Source organism: Lynx rufus, unplaced genomic scaffold, assembly GCF_022079265.1.
Source record: "Lynx rufus isolate CCGP_SWC_20201006 ecotype Redwood Valley unplaced genomic scaffold, mLynRuf1.p SCAF_24, whole genome shotgun sequence".
Lineage (NCBI taxonomy): Eukaryota > Metazoa > Chordata > Mammalia > Carnivora > Felidae > Lynx > Lynx rufus.
The window spans coordinates 4,518,038-4,534,736 of record NW_025814839.1 but is presented as its reverse complement, the minus strand read 5'-3'; the positions used below and the strand labels follow the sequence as shown (position 1 = coordinate 4,534,736).

The following is a 16,699-nucleotide window of genomic DNA, read 5'->3' as shown; positions in this document are numbered from 1 at the left end:
CTTTTGTATCTGGCCTCTTTCATATAGCACAGTTGTTCAAGATTCATCCATGTTGTAGCATGTGTTAGTACTTTATTCCTTTTTATGGCAAAATGATATTCCATTGTATGGATAATACCCCATTTTTTAAAAATCATTCATCAGATGTTGGACACCTGGGTTGTTTCTAACTTTTGGCTTTTATGAGTAATGAATGCTACTGTGAGCCTTGGCGTTCAGGTTTTTTGTTTTTGGTTTTTTGTTTTTTTTTCCAGACCTATGTTTTCATTTTCCTTGGGTACATATGTGGGAGTGGGATTGCTGGGTCATAGAATAAGTTGAACTTTTTGAGGACCTTCTGGATGGTTTTCCAAAGTGATTGCAGCATTTTACATTCCCACCAGAAATGTATAAGGGTTCCAATCTCTTCACATCTTGCCAACACTTACTATTGTCTATTTTTTTTTTAATTACAGCCATCCTAGTGGATGTGGAGTGGTACCTCATTGTGGCTCTGACTTCTGTTTCCCTAATTCTAATGGAAAATCTTTCCATGCGTATCTTTCACTTTTCCTTAGAGGAAGGTTTATTCAAATCCTTTGCCGATTTTTTGGTCAGCTTCTTTGCTTTTTATTATGAGAGCTCTTACAGCATTTAGTTGTGTAATTTTTCAGACCGAGCTTTGTCCCTTTTTTAGTTGCAACTAAACTGAGGTATTGTTGGATGCTGTAGCGCTGTTTTAGGCCCTGAAATACAGGATCCCAAGATGACAATGGTATTTGCTTCTGAAGAAACTTCTTCCCCTGCCCTCCTCAGGTCTCACGGTGGTGACCCGCTCTCCAGACAGCAACAACGTAGCCAGCAGTACTGTGGGAACTGCTCTGCCCAAGTTCGCCATCCGAGGGATGCTGAAAACCTTTGGGCTTCATGGAGTCGTGTTAGATGTCGATTCAGTGAGTAAAACAGCCTTTCGAATACACGGAGACTTTCGTGTCCAGACTCCAGGTGCCTTAAAAAGCAGTCACGTAGATGGATTACTCCCCAACTAGGGATGAAGAAAGCAAGCCGAGTGCTCACACCAGCAGTTTCCCCAAGGTTTTCTCGAGGGCCCGGATCCGGGGATCAGGGCTGATAGATGATAAGCTCTTAACACTCAGCACTGTCAGCGCCTTCAGACCACACTGCCTCCGCCATTATTTTCCGTCAGCCGTGTTCAGACCGTCCCTACATTATACCTGCCCAAGTTCCAAGGGAAAACTCTCCCGTTGTCCTTGAGGAATGGGTGATCTGTCCTTGTCGTGACTGTTACAGACACAAGTCAAAGAAATAGTTTTATGATTCTGATCACGTCCTCTCACTGGTCCTCTCAGCCTCGGCTTCCCGATATGTAACATGGATCTATTAAATCCATGGGGCAGGGGTGGGGGGACACGGGTGGGGAAGAAGGAACAGAAGATGCCTGAGGGCGAAGCCAAAGCTTTCTTTTGAAAACAAGGTCCTGTGTGAAAGCGATGACCGTGTTTCTGAGGTTGCATGCACGTGCTGACACTGGAGAAGTTTCCCATGCGAGAAAACTGATGAATGCCGGTAGTTTAAGCCTAAGAGTCTCTGATGAAAAAAAAAAAAAAAAAGGATCTGTCACTATGAACATAAACTAGAATCTATCTAGATAGAGAACCAGATACAGACACTGGTAATGTTAGGTACCACTAATGCTTTGAAATGGAAAATTTTACATCTTTTACTGACTCCATTGTACTTCAACTTAATTTTGAATCATTAAATTTTTGAGAGGCTATCTGACTGGTGGTTTACTAGGGTGAACTTCAGAAATTTCCAGGGGTGCCTGGGTGGCTCAGGCAGTTAAGCATCTGACTTTGGCTCAGGTCATGCTCTCACGGTTTGTGGGTTTGAGCCCCGCATCAGACTCTGTGCTGACAGCTCAGAGCCTGGAGCCTGCTTTGGATTCTGTGTCTCCCTTTCTCTCTGCCCCTTCCCTGCTCACGCTCGCTCTCTCCCTCTCTGCCCCTCTCCTGCCTGTGCGCGTGCGCTCTCTCTCTCTCTCTAAGATAAACATTTTAAAAAGGTAGGAAATTCCATTGGTGATACTGTTAATGTCCCACTGCCTTCTGATACACATTTCTGATCCTAGTTATCAGAAAGTACATAACTGACACTGGCTTTTAGCAACTGGAAATGTGTACAAGTAAAAATTTAGAAAAATAGAAATATCCTTAAAATAATAATTGTTATTGGGGTGCCTGGGTGGCTCAGTCGGTTGAGCATCTGACTTAGGCTCAGGTCATGATCTCACAGTGCGTGAGTTTGAGCCCCGTGTCGGGCTCTGTGCTGACGACTCAGAGCCTAGAGCCTGCTTCGGATTCTGTGTCTCCCTCTCTCTCTGCCCCTCCCCTGCTCACACTCTCTCTCTCTCTGTCTCTCAATAATAAATAAACATTAAAAAATTTTTTTAAATAAAAAAAAGAATTATTATTTCTCCAGTAGTTTGATTCTTTTTGTTTCAGTAATCCTAAATAAAAATGTTTGTATTTGAATCCAAAATGTATATGCATGAGTTAGCTCTTTTATTGCAGGAAAATAAAAGGTAATCAGGTTCCCTGCTTTTACAAAATTACTAACCTAAGAACAATGAACGTAAAATAATATGTACTGACTAATTACTGAACTATAGCACTGTTGTGTTTAAATCTCTATCTCAAGGGGCGCCTGGCTGTCTCAGTTGGTGGAGCTGCAGCTCTTCATCTTGGGGTTGTAAGTTCGAGCCCCACATTGGGTATAGAGATTACTTAAAAAGTAAAAGCTAAAGGGGTGTTGGGGTGGCTCAGTCAGTTAAGGGTCCGAGTCTTGATTTCGGCTCAGGTCATGATCTCACAGTTTGTGGGTTCGAGTCCCACATTGGGCTCTGCACTGATAATGTGAAGCTTTCTTGGAATTCTCTCTTTCAAAATAAATAAACTAAAAAAAAAAAAATCTAAATTCATCTCTAACTCATGAATACATACCAGTTAAAATTTTAAAACTGGTATGAAAAACCTAAACACACTATCAGTCAGTACTAACCATATATCTTTGAACTTCTAGACTCAATCAGTGACATGAAACTAACATTTATGACTACAAAACTTTGGGTTTTTTTTTTTTAATTCTTTTTCAATGTTTATTTTATTGAGAGAGACAGAGTGCAAGCAGGAGAGGGGCAGAGAGAGAGGGAGACACAACATCCCAAGCAGGCTCCAGGCTCTGAGCTGTCAGCACAGAGCCCGACGCGGGGCTCGAACTCACAAACCACAAGATCACGACCTGAGCCAAAGTTGGACGCTTAACCGGCCAAGCCACCCAGGCACCCCAAAACTTTGGTTTTATATATAATACACATGCGTGTATTTTAAAACTTGGAGGGGAAAGCTCAGTGTCCAAAGAGTCCAATAGACATTTCCTTTAACTATTGTAGGTAAACGAATTGGTGCAGGTAGAAACATACCTCCGAAGTGAAGGTGTGCTGGTCCGGTACTGGTATCCCATTGACATGCTGGAAAGGCCCCCAGCGGGCTACCGAAGGACTGCCACCAACGGGCTGGTCACGCTGGACAATACCAACCTTCAAATTCACAGGTAAAATTGAGCCCTTCTTTATAGGGGATCACAGAAATTTGCTTACTGTGTTTTGCCACATGTACCATTCATTCATTGTTGGCGAGGTTTCCTTCAAAGCTGAGAGAGGGAAGCTATAAAATAACGGCAAAATTGCAGGAGTTGGGAAGAAATGTGGGATCCCGTGTCACCCAGCCTGTGCCACAGGCACTTGAGGGGTGGGTGGAGATGGCACGCGTGTGGGAAAGCTGTAAAGAGTAAGGCCAGTCCAGACACCGTGTGAACAGCCAGCTTATTTCTCGGTGTTCGTTCCTGAGCGCCTGCTTTGTGCCTCACACCGGGCAGAGATCTCCAAGGAAACATGTGCCCGCACTGTGTGGGTTAAAACCCAAAGACCATTCGTCTCTCTCCTCCGGTTCAGACCTTCCGTGCCTTTCCACCTCCCTTGGAGGAGAATTTGCCACTAACCTGCCTCACGAACCCCTCCGGGGCCTCAGAGCCTCCGCTCTCCACGTACTTTCCGCCAGCGCTGCTGGCCTTCCCGTGCCTCCTACACAGCCGCTTGCGTCCTCGGCAGCGCCTCGTGTGTGCTTGTCACTTGGCCTGGGGTGCTTTGCGCAGAACTTTGCACGGCTGTCTCATTCTTGTCATTCAGATCTCAGTACGTCCCCCTTGCCGAGAGAGTTCGCTTTACCATCTGAAGTAAGCGCAGAGCCACGTGTCGTCATAGCACTGCCTTTCACTTCTCTTCCGGGACCGGAGGTTTTTGCTTGTTTTTAAAATTCATTTCTTGGGTTGTCTCCTCCTCCTAGAACGTGGGGTTCTTAATAGCGGAGACTGATTCTTTGCTAGAGCCCCCGGTGCCGAATGTGGGCCCTGGCTCACATTGTAAACTCGAAACATCTATTGAAAAGGAGCCCAACGCCTGGGTGGCTCAGTCGGTTAAGCGTCCGACTTCAGCTCAGGTCACGATCTCACGGTCCGTGAGTTCGAGCCCCACATCGGGCTCTGGGCTGATGATGGCCCAGAGCCTGGAGCCTGCTTCCGATTCTGTGTCTCCCTCTCTCTCTGACCCTCCCCCATTCATGCTCTGCCTCTCTCTGTCTCAAAAATAAATAAAGGTTAAAAAAAAAAAATTAGGAAAGGAGCCCAAAACACATGCTTGAGTATCAGTATGATGCTATTAAAAGCTTTTAAAGCTTTATTTAATCAGTTGTATTTTTAGCAAATGTCTCTGATAGATGTAATTAAGATGTAAGTTAATGACCTTTGACTAGCAGCTGAGTGAAAAGGCACAGTGCTTTGTAGAGTTTCAGGCAGGCTACAGATATAGGATGTTTATTCTCAGTATTATGGCTGTGATCTTGGTATTGGGGGAAATAAGAACCATGCTGTATGGGTTCGTTTGATCAGTAAAGTGACTGAAGGGGGCGCCTGAGTGGCTCAGTGGGTTAAGCTTCCGACTTTGGCTCAGGTCACGATCTCACAGTTCATGGGTTCGAGCTCCACATCAGGCCCTGTGCCGACAGCTCCAAGCCTGGAGCCCGCTTCGGGTTCTGTGTCTCCCTCTCTCTCTCTGCCCCCCCTTCCCCTGCTCATGCTCGGTCTCTGTCTCTCTCTCTCAGAAATAAATAAATGTTAAAAAATAAATAAATAAAGTGACTGGCTTTCTGGTCCCAGTATGGATTGTCATCACAGGTATGCTGTGTGAAGTACTCGCGTGGGTTTGAGGGAGAGAACTTAGAAAACCAGCGGTAGAGGACTCAGCGGTGGCTTCAGAGACGTTAACCGTCTGCACGGTCAAAGCAGGGGCCGCTGGGCCGACCCAGAAAAATCTCATTCCGACTGCAGCCTCTGAAATCTGAGGAGAAAGCTGTTGGGGAGTCAGTAAGGACTTGGAGCTTGCTTGCTCAGACCACCTCTGTTTTGCTGCCCTGACCCTTCTGAGGCGTGCGAGTACACAGCCTCCTTGCAAGCAGGGTGGAAATGGGTGGAAGTGGTCGGTGTCAGACTCTGGCACGAACTGATTACAGACTGGTGGGGATGAGAAAGAAACCACCCAGATGCCACATCTTGGCTGCTTCTTGTTTATCTTCGTAGCTGTGCGAACTCATCAGGTATTACGTGGCTTCATTCATTGCCGTTGTGCCCAAATCTGAGTTAGGACAGACCAGTGTTAAATTTAGTTCAGCTCAGTAGGCAACACAGAATGAGCCCTGATGCCTCCAAGTGGGTTTTAAACCGACATTTCCTAGAAACAGTAGGGCTGCTTCTAACTTGCTTTTTTAGCTTAGTGCTTAATACCAGGAGACTTTTTTTTTTTTAATTTTTTTTTTTTAACGTTTATTTATTTTTGACACAGAGAGAGACAGAGCATGAACGGGGGAGGGGCAGAGAGAGAGGGAGACACAGAATCGGAAACAGGCTCCAGGCTCCGAGCCATCAGCCCAGAGCCCAACGCGGGGCTCGAACTCACGGACCGCGAGATCGTGACCTGAGCTGAAGTCGGACGCCCAACCGACTGCGCCACCCAGGCACCCCCAGGAGACTTTTTAATAATGGCGACTAGCTAAAGAAACACAGGGAGGCTCCCCTACGCTTAGTATTAGATTATTTGCCAAGAGATGGAATTCTAAATGAGACTTGCTTAATCACTAATCAGCTGTTATTCAAGGTGAATGGCAATTACTTCATAAACTGATGACACAAAAAACGTTCGCACTGGATATTTTTGAACCGCTTTAGTGAGCTGCAGTTCACATTCCAGATAACTCACCCGTTTAAAGTATATGAGGCAGTGGTATTTAGTATAGAGACAGGTGTGCGGCCACCAGTGCCATCGATCTTAGAACCTTCTCATAACCCTAGGAAGTAGGCCTGTACCCATGCTCTCCTCTAGCTCAGCTCTGTTCCATTTCAGTGGATTTGCTTGATTCTGGACAATCTGTATAAATGGAATCCCATAATATGCAGCAGTTTGTGTCTGCCCTTTTTTCTTCTTGGCAGAATGTCTTCAAGGTTCATCCACGTCGAAGCATGAAGTATTGCGTCCCACTTACTGCTGAGCAGTATTCCACTGTGTGGACTTACCATCCCTCACCTGATGGACAGTGGGGTTGTTTCCACGTTTTGGCTGCTAAGAATGATGCTGACGTGGACATAAGTTTCTGTGGGGACCTATATCTTCATTGCTTTTTCCGTGGTGATTTCTGAGTAGAGAAAATCCAAACGTACTTTAACGTGGCTTTTTATTTAAGACCCCAGGGACTGACCTGGCCTACAGAACGCAGGGCCAGAGGAGAGGCCTGTGGCCCAGCCCGTGCAGGGGCCGGGGCACCGGCACTCAGCGCCTCTCCCTGCTTTCCCCACAGAGAGCTGCTCCGGTGCGAGGCCGCGCTGGCCAGGCTGTACTGCCGCATGGCCCTGCTCAACATCTTCGCCCCCAAGCTGCCACACTTGTTCACCCGCCTCTTCCACATCCCTGCCATCCGGGACATCACGCTGGAGCATCTGCAGCTGCTGTCCAATCAGCTCCTGGCCCCTCCCCTCCCAGGTGAGCCTCGGCTTTGCGGCCGCCACTGGCGCAGTCAGCCCAGGGGGGGAAACAGCCCCGAGGGCGAGCCCGGCCCCAGGCAGGAGCCGTGGTGGTGAGGTACTCGCCCGCCGCGTGGCACGGTGCCTTCGGACTCGTGGAGGTAAGCAGCCCTGAAGAGTCCCAGTGACCTTGGCAGCGTTTTCTCACTCTGAAAAGTGCAAGTGTGCTACATGATGTATTGAGTCCTTGCTATATTAAGCATTCATAGAGCTTCCCAAACAAACTGTGGATCAAGGAAAATTTAGCATTATTTAGGAAATCCCGTCACTGCACCATTGCCGCAGACGTTCTCTCTGGCATTATTCAAAAAGGAAAATGCTCCTGTTACCGAGCTCCTGCACGGCACACCCGAGTGGTTTGTTGTGACTTCGGGTGGAGCCATTTTGACGGGCCAGGTTGCGTGTATCTGCTGGCCTTAGGGCCCTTGGCCAGTCCCGATGCTGTGTGTTGGTTCCCCCGGTGAACGCTAAGCGATGGATCCGCTGAGCCCGGTCCAAGACCGAGGAGCCCTGCATCTTTCCCGGCACCTCAGCCTCCACCTGCTCCCCTCGACCTCCCGGCATCTGAGATAGGAGCAAGGCGTGAGAGGGCGGATGGCACTCGAGGCCTGATGGCACCTCCCAGCTGTGGGGTCCCGGCCATGTGTGTGTGCTGGGGTCCCCTGGCCTACCCCAATAATTCGGAAGCTCCGAAACATACCCAGGAAGCTTTAAAATGTATGCGGAAGAAGCTCTGCCCTAATATGGCCTAACGCTCGCCTTACAGACTCCCTTAGCGGCTCCTTGGGGCCTCCAGGACGGGCCAGGGCACGCCAGTAGGTCAGGCTGTGGGAACCCCTGCATCGAAACTGCTCTACTTGTGTTTAATAGACTTGGGTCTCCACTTAAGATTTTATTTTAGGAATCGGTTTCGTTGCTTAAAAGAAAGCAAAAATATAGACCGCTGACGTGAAATCCCCCGCCAGTCCGCCGGCCTGCGGGATCTGATCGGCAACATCTTAGCCGAGGTGCCGGGTCCGAGCTGTCCCGGCCTGGCTATCTGGACGGGTTGCTGGTCGGTTCCCAGGCTCTCCCTGGGAGCCACGGGCCGCTGCGGTTCTGGGGAACTTAGGTCTTCTTTCCTGGCCCCAGATGGCACCATCAGCTCCAGCTCCATCCTCCTGGCACAGTCCCTGCAGCACTGCGTGCGCTCCCAGAACTGCTCGGCCACAGACCTCTTCTACCAGGGCAGCTCCCACATAGTGAGAGAGTGGCTCAGCGTGGCCATCACCCGGACCCTGCACCAGGGCGAGGAGAGCCTGTTGGAGCTGACGAAACAGCTCTGCTCTTTCCTGCAGGTACCGGTCTGACACTCAACTCTCCCTGAACCGGGGTTGTCACCTTTCATTGGAAGGCTTATTGGTTTGCTGAGAATGACCCTCTCGCTTCCCCAACCGCCCCCGCCTTCCGAACCAGTCTCCTTTCCCTTGAGGCTTTCCCGCCTGGTCCCATCTGCATTGGCCTTTGCCCCAGGTGGCTTTCTGGTCCTCCTGAGCCTGTGACCACGCATGCATTGTTGGCCCTGCCCCTTGCCTGGGAGTTGGGAGGTGAAATGCTCCCCTGTGGGTACCCCTGTGCCTTTCCTGGTTAAATGTCTTTGCAGACAGCCCCGGAGCAGTTCCCCTCCGAAGAGTTCCCCATCTCAGAGTCCAAAGTCAACATGGACGTTAACTTCCCCGGGGCGGCTTTCGTCGTGGTGTCGTGCAAAGAAAGTCAGTCTGGATTTCGCAAAGAGTAAGTTGCCCCTTCTCCAGGAGAGGTGACGGGAGAGAAGAGAAAAATGGGTTCTGGTGAAATGGAAAGAAGAAAAACTCAGATTGTTTTTATTGTTTAATGCATACTATATTTGAAAATAATCTATAGTTCTTTCCATATTTCTGTGTTTTGGAAATTAGTCTTTATAAAGAACGACGTTCTAAAATATGGTGGGAATGGGGGCACCCGGGTGGCTCAGTCGGTTAAGCATCCGACTTTGGCTCAGGTCATGACCTCACGGTTTGTGGGTTTGAGCCCCACGTCGGGCCCTATGCTGACAGCTCGGAGCCCGGAGCCTCCTTTGGATTGTGTCTCCCTCTCTCTGCCCCTCCCCCACTCACACCTCTGTCTCTCTTTCTCTCAAAAATAAATAAACATTAAAAAAAATTTTTAATGGTGGGAATGACTCACAAATGCCCAATCCCAACCCTCCTTCTGGGGCCGAGTCTGCTCCCCATCCCTGGCGCGTGCGCCCAGACCCTGCTGACTCTCCTCCCTTCCTCTCCTCCACTCCTCAGCTCCTCCCTGTACAAGGCGCCATGGGCACGGGTGCTCGTCTACGGGCTTGGCCACAAAGTCAAGCGGAACGGCCAGCTAAACCTGATCGAGGCCGTGTGTTATCCGAGGGATGCATCTCCGGCCAACACCGGCCTCACGCCGCCGCCTACCGCCAACCAGTACCCCTCTGTGATCCTGTCCACGGACAAGGTCCACATCAAACTGGGTAGGTCTCTGAATTAGCTCTTGGTGATCAGCACAGCTTGAGGCTACTGTCTGCTCTCTTTCTCTTTGAAGATAGAAAGGATTTTGTACCTTGCTGTGTTCCAGTGCCCAGTCCGTAAAGAGCAGAAGTGCTTGCGATAGTGTATTGTAGGGACAGGAAGTGAAGGGAGCGCCCTTCCTGCCCAGGGAGGACCTGCGCCTGCTGCCTGGACTTCAGTGGACAGTTCCTTTCTTATCGCCAGTGGGTGCTCTTTAGAGGGACGGGAACAGAGCAGCCTTGTGATTTAGCTACAATACTCCCAGCTGCGTTTCTCAAGTTCTCCATGAAACCAAATTCTCTCCGGTGCGAGTGGCTCCCCTGGGGTTCAGGCCACAGTGAGCGTCTGCTCCCCGCCCCCCAGTCTAAGCGGTGAACTGCCTGGTGGGAGGCCTAGTTGGTGTTGTCTCCCCAGCATTCTTTGCTAAGCCTGCATGGTTTTAGGTTCAGGTGAGGCTAAACCTGTGCTCTGGGGCCAGCTGACTGTCCGGAGCAGACACACAGAGGAAAGGACAACCTGGTCACAGACTTCCACCTCACTTCCTCATCACGTTTGATAAGAAAAGACGGATGTGTGTGTGTTAGACACGATGAAATGTATTAGAGGGGTGCCCAGCTGGCTCAGTTGATTGAGCATCCAACTGTTGATTTTGGCTCAGGTTATGATACCAGGGTCGTAGGATCGGGCCTCACATCAGGCTCTGTGCTGAGAGTGGAGCCTGCTGAAGATTCTCTCTCTCTCTCTCTCTCTCTCTCTCTCTCTCTCTGCTCCCTCCCCTGCTCACACTCTCTCTCTCTCTCTCTCTCTCTCAAAAAAAAAAAAAAAAAAAAAAAGGCAGGGGGTTGGGGCGGGGCCTTCGGCTTTTCCACAGCCCCTGTCCTTGTGTGTCTATGGAATGAAACAAAAGGAGACTACTTAAGTGATTTGGTTATTGCTAAACAACTTTATGATCTCACTTTATTAGAACCGATTTTTTTCATAGCGTTTTGCCTATACTAGCTGTTTTTTAAACTTTATAATTATAAAACAGAAGTTCTCTATCTTCTCATTCCCCAGTGATCACTATATAAGCATTCACCCCTAAGTGCAGGCCAGTCACTATGGTTCCTTCTGAACTTGTCCAGAGATCTCCAGGCCCCTGGCGCCCTGACTTCTGTCTGGTCAGGACTTGTAGTGGGCCTTGGGGTACCGTGCAGGATACAAGGGGGGATCAGACCTCAGGGCCTTTTTCCTCTCACTGTTAAGTCTCGGGCCAGATTCAGGCCACGGCAGTGACATAGGGTAATAAGAGAATATCAAAGCCCAAGGCCCTGGTAGTGCTAGTCTGGGGCACCCCTAGCTGGTCCGCTCTGTAACTTAATTATAAGCTTAATGGTCTCACAGGATTGCAGCCACACCAAACGGCTGATTATTTCTTTACCAAGATGGGAATGTTCCAATGAAGCACCTTTAGAGTCTGACTTAGTATTTGCATGCTGGGTTGTTCGGCTGGTGGGTGTCTAACCAGCTGGGGAGCGTCTCCTTCCCTGTTCTCGTTGCTGCCCTTTGTCCCGTTGTTGTACCAACAAATGGACTCCTCGGAGGGGTGGCCTCTGGCTCCTCCTGCACCTGCAGCTGACGGTCTGGAATGGGGGGGAGGGGGTTATGTTTCTTTTCCCCTCCAACAGATGAGCAGGTGGGCTTTCCGGCCCTGTTCTTCCACGCACACCTGGTGGGTCCTTTTCTTAGGTTTATTTTGGCTTCAGTGCTGCCAGTTATGAGTCTTTCTCCTTGGCCCCTCTTCCAGGGGTGTCTCCACCGCCCGGAGCCGTGCTGGTATTGCATTCTTTGCCTCTGGAGTTCCCTCTGGCCATGGCCTTCGCGGAGCAGCTGCTGTCCTGGAGATTAGAGGACAGCGAAGGGAGATCCGAAGATGAGCCCGACACCATCCCAACATCTGTCCTCCTACAAGTGGTGGAGCTGCTGGGTAAGGCCTCCCTCCCCCCCCAGGATCGGGCCTGGGCGAGCTGGCTCAGTGCCAAAGGGAGGGGCTTGCACGCTGGTGGCCTCTTGTCAGGTTGCAGTCATTGGAAGAGGGCTTGCAGAGTGGACAGTAGGGTATAGCCTAGTCTTCTAAACACGTGACGTGCGGGGTGTTTTCATTATTTTGAGGGGCAGCAACTAACCGTGAAGATAAGATTAATTTTACCATACTTCACTGTAAAACCCAAATATGTGCCATTTTTGTAACTTTGGAGGTAAAAGGTGGTATGGAAGTGAATGACATTGCAAAATCAAACATCATGACTTCCTAGTTCCAGAAAGGTTGAAAAGGGGTTGCATTTTGGGGCGCCTGGGTAGCTCACTTAAGCATTCAACTTTGGCTCAGGTCATGATCTCACGGTCCATGAGTTTGAGCCCCGCATCAGGGGCTCTGTGCTGACAGCTCGGAGCCTGGAGTTTGCTTCGGATTCTGTGTGTGTCTCTCTCTCTGCCCCTCCCCTGCTTGTGCTCTGTGTCTCTCTCTCTCAAAAATAAATAAACATGAAAAAACGTTTTTTTAAAGGGGGGGTTGCATTTTGGCAAAACTCATAGAATGGTAAACTTTAGAGTTTTACGTTTTACCATGTGTAAATTTACCTCAAATTCTAAATAAATATTGAACTTCATTAATGATATGGCTGCTTAAGTGTTCAGGGATAAAACAGACTGATGTTTGCAACTTAATTTGAAATAATCAAATCCTAAGATAAGTTTCTGGATGAATAGATAGGTAGAAAGGTACATAAGAGCAAATTTAGCAAAATGGTAATGGGAGAACCCAGGTGGTGGGCGTACGGGCATTCACTGTGTAAGTAGTTCAGCCTCCCCATGTATTTGAAATTTTTTTATCATAAAATGTTGGACGGGAAATGATATTGCAGACTTAAATGCCCTCAGGGGTCAGACAGATGACGTAAATGGGGGAAATAGAAGGAAAGTGGGCCCGGGCACCTCATGTTCCATCAGACAATCACTGAGCCCTGCCACTCATTGCTGCATTATTTCAAAAACCGGTAATGCAGATGTTGATGTGAATTTTCCAGTTTTTATATGTTGGCAATGAAATCAAATTCTTTAAAATACACTGGGTGAGGGATCAGGGAAGGTGAGTGGGGAACCACTGTAGGAAGGAAGTGTCTGTGACCAGCCTCCACTCACCGGCCATTTGCAGTCTTGGTGGAGAAGAATTCTCTCCGACACTGTCCTCTTATATGAATGGCAAACGGCAGAGGAAGGACAATGGAAGGACGTCACATGAGCATCTGAGGGTGACCTTTGTTCTCTTGAATGGCTTCATGAGTGCCCACATGGCATGACAACCCTGAGTTCATTTCCAATTAAAGTTACGAAATGAGGGGCGCCTGGGTGGCGCAGTCGGTTAAACGTCCGACTTCAGCCAGGTCACGATCTCGCGGTCCGTGAGTTCGAGCCCCGCGTCAGGCTCTGGGCTGATGGCTCAGAGGCTGGAGCCTGTTTCCGATTCTGTGTCTCCCTCTCTCTCTGCCCCTCCCCCGTTCATGCTCTGTCTCTCTCTGTCCCAAAAATAAATAAACGTTGAAAGAAAAAAAAAATTAAAGTTACGAAATGGATGCCTGGGTGGCTCAGTCGGTTAAGGGTCCAATTCCTGATTTTGGCTCAGGTCATAATCTCACAGTTCATGAGTTCAAACCCCGCGTTGGGCTCTGCACCGTGAGCGCAGAGATTCTTTTCTCTCCCCCTCTCTCTGCCTGTCCCCAGCTTGTGCCCTCCCTCTCAAAAATATATAAACAAACTTAAAATAGTTACAAAACAGCATCTCCCCTAAGAGATCAGGCAGTTTAATCCCCTCCCCTTATAGGTGCTGAGCCTGATTGGAGACTCTTGCTAAGTCAGCTGACCTGGCCCTTGGGGCTCCGTGCCCACAGCATGAGTGTGTGAATTTAAGATACACATCTGGCACAAAGGGATCTTGATAGAAACCTGTGACCCATCTTGTCCTAGACAAATTTCCTGAACTTCAGTCCTTGTCATGCCTTCTTTATGTGATTTCCACCATGTCTGTGAATCATGTTTGTCAGCGTTTATTGATTTTCTGGCAATCAGCTCTTTCCTCTTTTTTTTAAACTTTAAGGGGAGTTTTATGTTGCTACTTTAAGTGGAAAATTAGTATCTCTTGCTATAACCAGAAGGTTAAAGATAAAAATGGTTACTGTTAGGAAATTCTGACTGTTGCTGCCAGAGGCTCTGGGTCTGTGGCCCACTGTCTGTCAAGGATATATATATTATGATATATATCATATATATCATAATATATATATAATATATACACCAGCTCACAGTAAGGCTTTCTTGTTGAAAAAACCAGGGCTGGAAGAGGAGTTAGGATACCTTGTCAGTGTGGATTTCTGTGCTAGCTGATAAAATTGGATTGTGTGCCCCCCAGAGTAAGCGTCTCATGGTTTGGGCAGTCCTGTTCTCGTGACTTGTCACTAACTCGCTTGATAACCTTATGAGAAAGAAAATGACTTTTTTTGGTGTGAGCCATAGACGCCGGCTCTGCACGATCGTGTGGCACGGGGGTTAAGGCCGCAGGCTCTGGGGCCAGCCGGCCAGGCTTCAGCTCTTGGAGCCTCCGCTTCTGCTTCATGGGTGAGATGGGGGTGAGTAGCGTAGGCCCTGCCTCTCTCCAGGTTGCCGGGAGGGCGGAGTGCGTCACGTGGCCGGGAACAGTCCCTAGTACAGAATCGGGGCCGTACAAGTGACCGCTGCTGTTACTGTTTTATATTCGCCTCAGGAAACTTCCTGTGGACCACGGACATGGCGGCCTGTGTGAAGGAGCTTGTTTTCCATCTCCTGGCGGAGCTGCTGCGCACGGTGCACGCCCTGGAGCAGAGGAAGCACCCTGCTGGCCTGTCCTCGTCCATCGCCCTCCAGCTGAACCCCTGTCTGGCCATGCTGATGGCCCTGCAGTCGGAGCTCCATAAGCTGTATGACGAGGAGACCCAGAGCTGGGTCTCGGGCGGCACCTGCGGAGGCTCCGGGGCGGTGGCGGCCGCGGACCACGGCAGGTTCTCCACCTACTTTCACGCGCTCATGGAAGGCTGCCTGGCGGTGGCTGAAGTGACCCTGCCCACGAACATGAGTGTCACGGCCAGTGGGGTGCCCTCAACGACCGCCCCCAATCTCAGCGACTCCTCGTCCTCCTCGTCCTCCTCCCCGGGACAGACACCACAGAGCCCCAGCCTCCTGTCTAAGAGGAAAAAAGTCAAGATGAAGCGGGAAAAGGCCTCCTCCTCTGGGAAGCGCCAGTCCTCGCGCTCGGTGGAGTCCGACTCCGCCATGCTCAGCATCGGGGGCAGCAAGCCCGAGGACATGCTGTGGTTTCATCGAGCCCTCACCCTGCTCATCATTCTCCGGCACCTCACCAGGAAGGACCCGCAGGGCCTGGGCGTGACGAGCGACGCCATCGCCGACGCCTGCCAGGCGCTGGTGGGCCCCACCGCCCACAGCCGCCTGCTGGTCATCTCTGGGATCCCCACCCACCTGGACGAGGGCATCGTCAGAGGTGCTATCCGCAAGGCCTGCAACGCCCACGGCGGGGTCTTCAAAGACGAGATCTACATCCCCCTGCAGGACGAAGACCCCAGGAAGCCGAAGGACAAGGCCGAGGGCGGCGATGGAAAAGCCGAGGCGGAGAAGACCCTCGGCTTCCCCAGCACAGACAGCCTGGAGGTCAGCACGTCCAGCAGCCTGACCCCTGCCATGAGCGTGAGCGCGTCCGCTTCCACCAGCCAGGCCTCCACCTGCAGCTCCCAGGGCATCTCGCAGACAGTCAGTGACCTCTCCGTGGATCCGCTGCCCTCAGGCCCTGAGCCGCCCATCCCTCCTGGCGTACTGGAGCCCCACGTGGTGTCCAGCCAGGAGAGTCTAGACATTTCCCTGTGCAGCACTGGCAGTCTGGGCAGCCTGGGCAGCCTGGCGGAGCCACTGGACAACGCAGAGACGGCCTCTGTGTCGGACATGGGCTCCGCGTACACGGTCACGTCCCTGGACAACCAGCCCCTCGCAGCACGCCCCATCAAAGGCTTCGCGGTCGTGGAGGTAACGGCGCTCACGCTTCGGCAACCACTGAAATCATGAGCGGCTTGAACCCCCACAAGCCTCTTTAAACCCCCCAATGTCCTTTCCGAGGGATTAACTGCTAGGTGACCCGGGGGCACTTAGGGAGCTCCCTGAAGCGGCTCTTGGAAACCGCAGTGACTTACTATGTTGATTATCTGTGTTTGAGGTCACATCTCTGCGAGTGATGTCAAGTCTGATCTCATGAAGTCCTGCAGTTCTTGCTGAGTGTGGGAAGGAGGCAGAGGGGTCTGAGGGGTCTGCCTTTCCTAGGGGATGGGCTTCATCAAGCGCGATCCAGCTCAGGCCTGCCGGTATAGCTTTGAGTGGCCTTGGGTCGTTGTAAATGTTGCCATTGGCGGGAGGGATCTTCACTGATGAGCGTGAGAACAGACTTGCCGTTCTGCTGGAGAGATTCTGAGTTTCCAGGTCACGTTTACACGTCAAGATCCCATCTGCTTCTTGGGCCTCTTTGTCTAGAAATCCCACCTCCTGTGTCTTCCTGCACCCTTGTGTAAGGGGACTCAGGCTCGGAGTAAAACTGTCCTCGCCTCCCTGGACACGGAGAGGAAGGCCCTCAGAAGGAAACGTGCCTCACCTTCCTCTTCCAGGGAGCTCTGACAGGAAAGCTCAAGAACCTGGTGGTTGGCTTCTTCCCTGGAATCGCTTCTCTTAATCTATGCACCCTCTGCCTGGGGGCTTTTTCCGAGCCGAGCATGGACTTCAGCTCCCTGGGCATCAGAGTAAAGCCACAGACCTGGCCAGGGAGTAGCGACAGAGATTTCCACTTGAGATGTTCCCTTCCAAGTTAGTGCTATTGGCATGTGGCGGAGACCTTA

At 50.4% G+C, this 16,699-nt stretch overlaps 1 protein-coding gene across 9 annotated transcripts in view; it reads left to right on the top strand.

The window, feature by feature from the left end:
* The window catches only part of HECTD4 (HECT domain E3 ubiquitin protein ligase 4), a 194,082-nt gene that overhangs the window by 158,399 nt on the left and 18,984 nt on the right, over nt 1-16,699 (top strand). For all 9 annotated transcript variants that reach the window (XM_047088246.1, XM_047088248.1, XM_047088245.1 and 6 more), the window contains 8 exons: nt 796-932; nt 3,452-3,612; nt 6,963-7,144; nt 8,317-8,522; nt 8,828-8,958; nt 9,498-9,703; nt 11,527-11,706; nt 14,536-15,842. In XM_047088246.1, the coding sequence (XP_046944202.1) occupies nt 796-932; nt 3,452-3,612; nt 6,963-7,144; nt 8,317-8,522; nt 8,828-8,958; nt 9,498-9,703; nt 11,527-11,706; nt 14,536-15,842 (2,510 nt within the window). The remainder of the gene's footprint in view (nt 1-795; nt 933-3,451; nt 3,613-6,962; nt 7,145-8,316; nt 8,523-8,827; nt 8,959-9,497; nt 9,704-11,526; nt 11,707-14,535; nt 15,843-16,699) is intronic.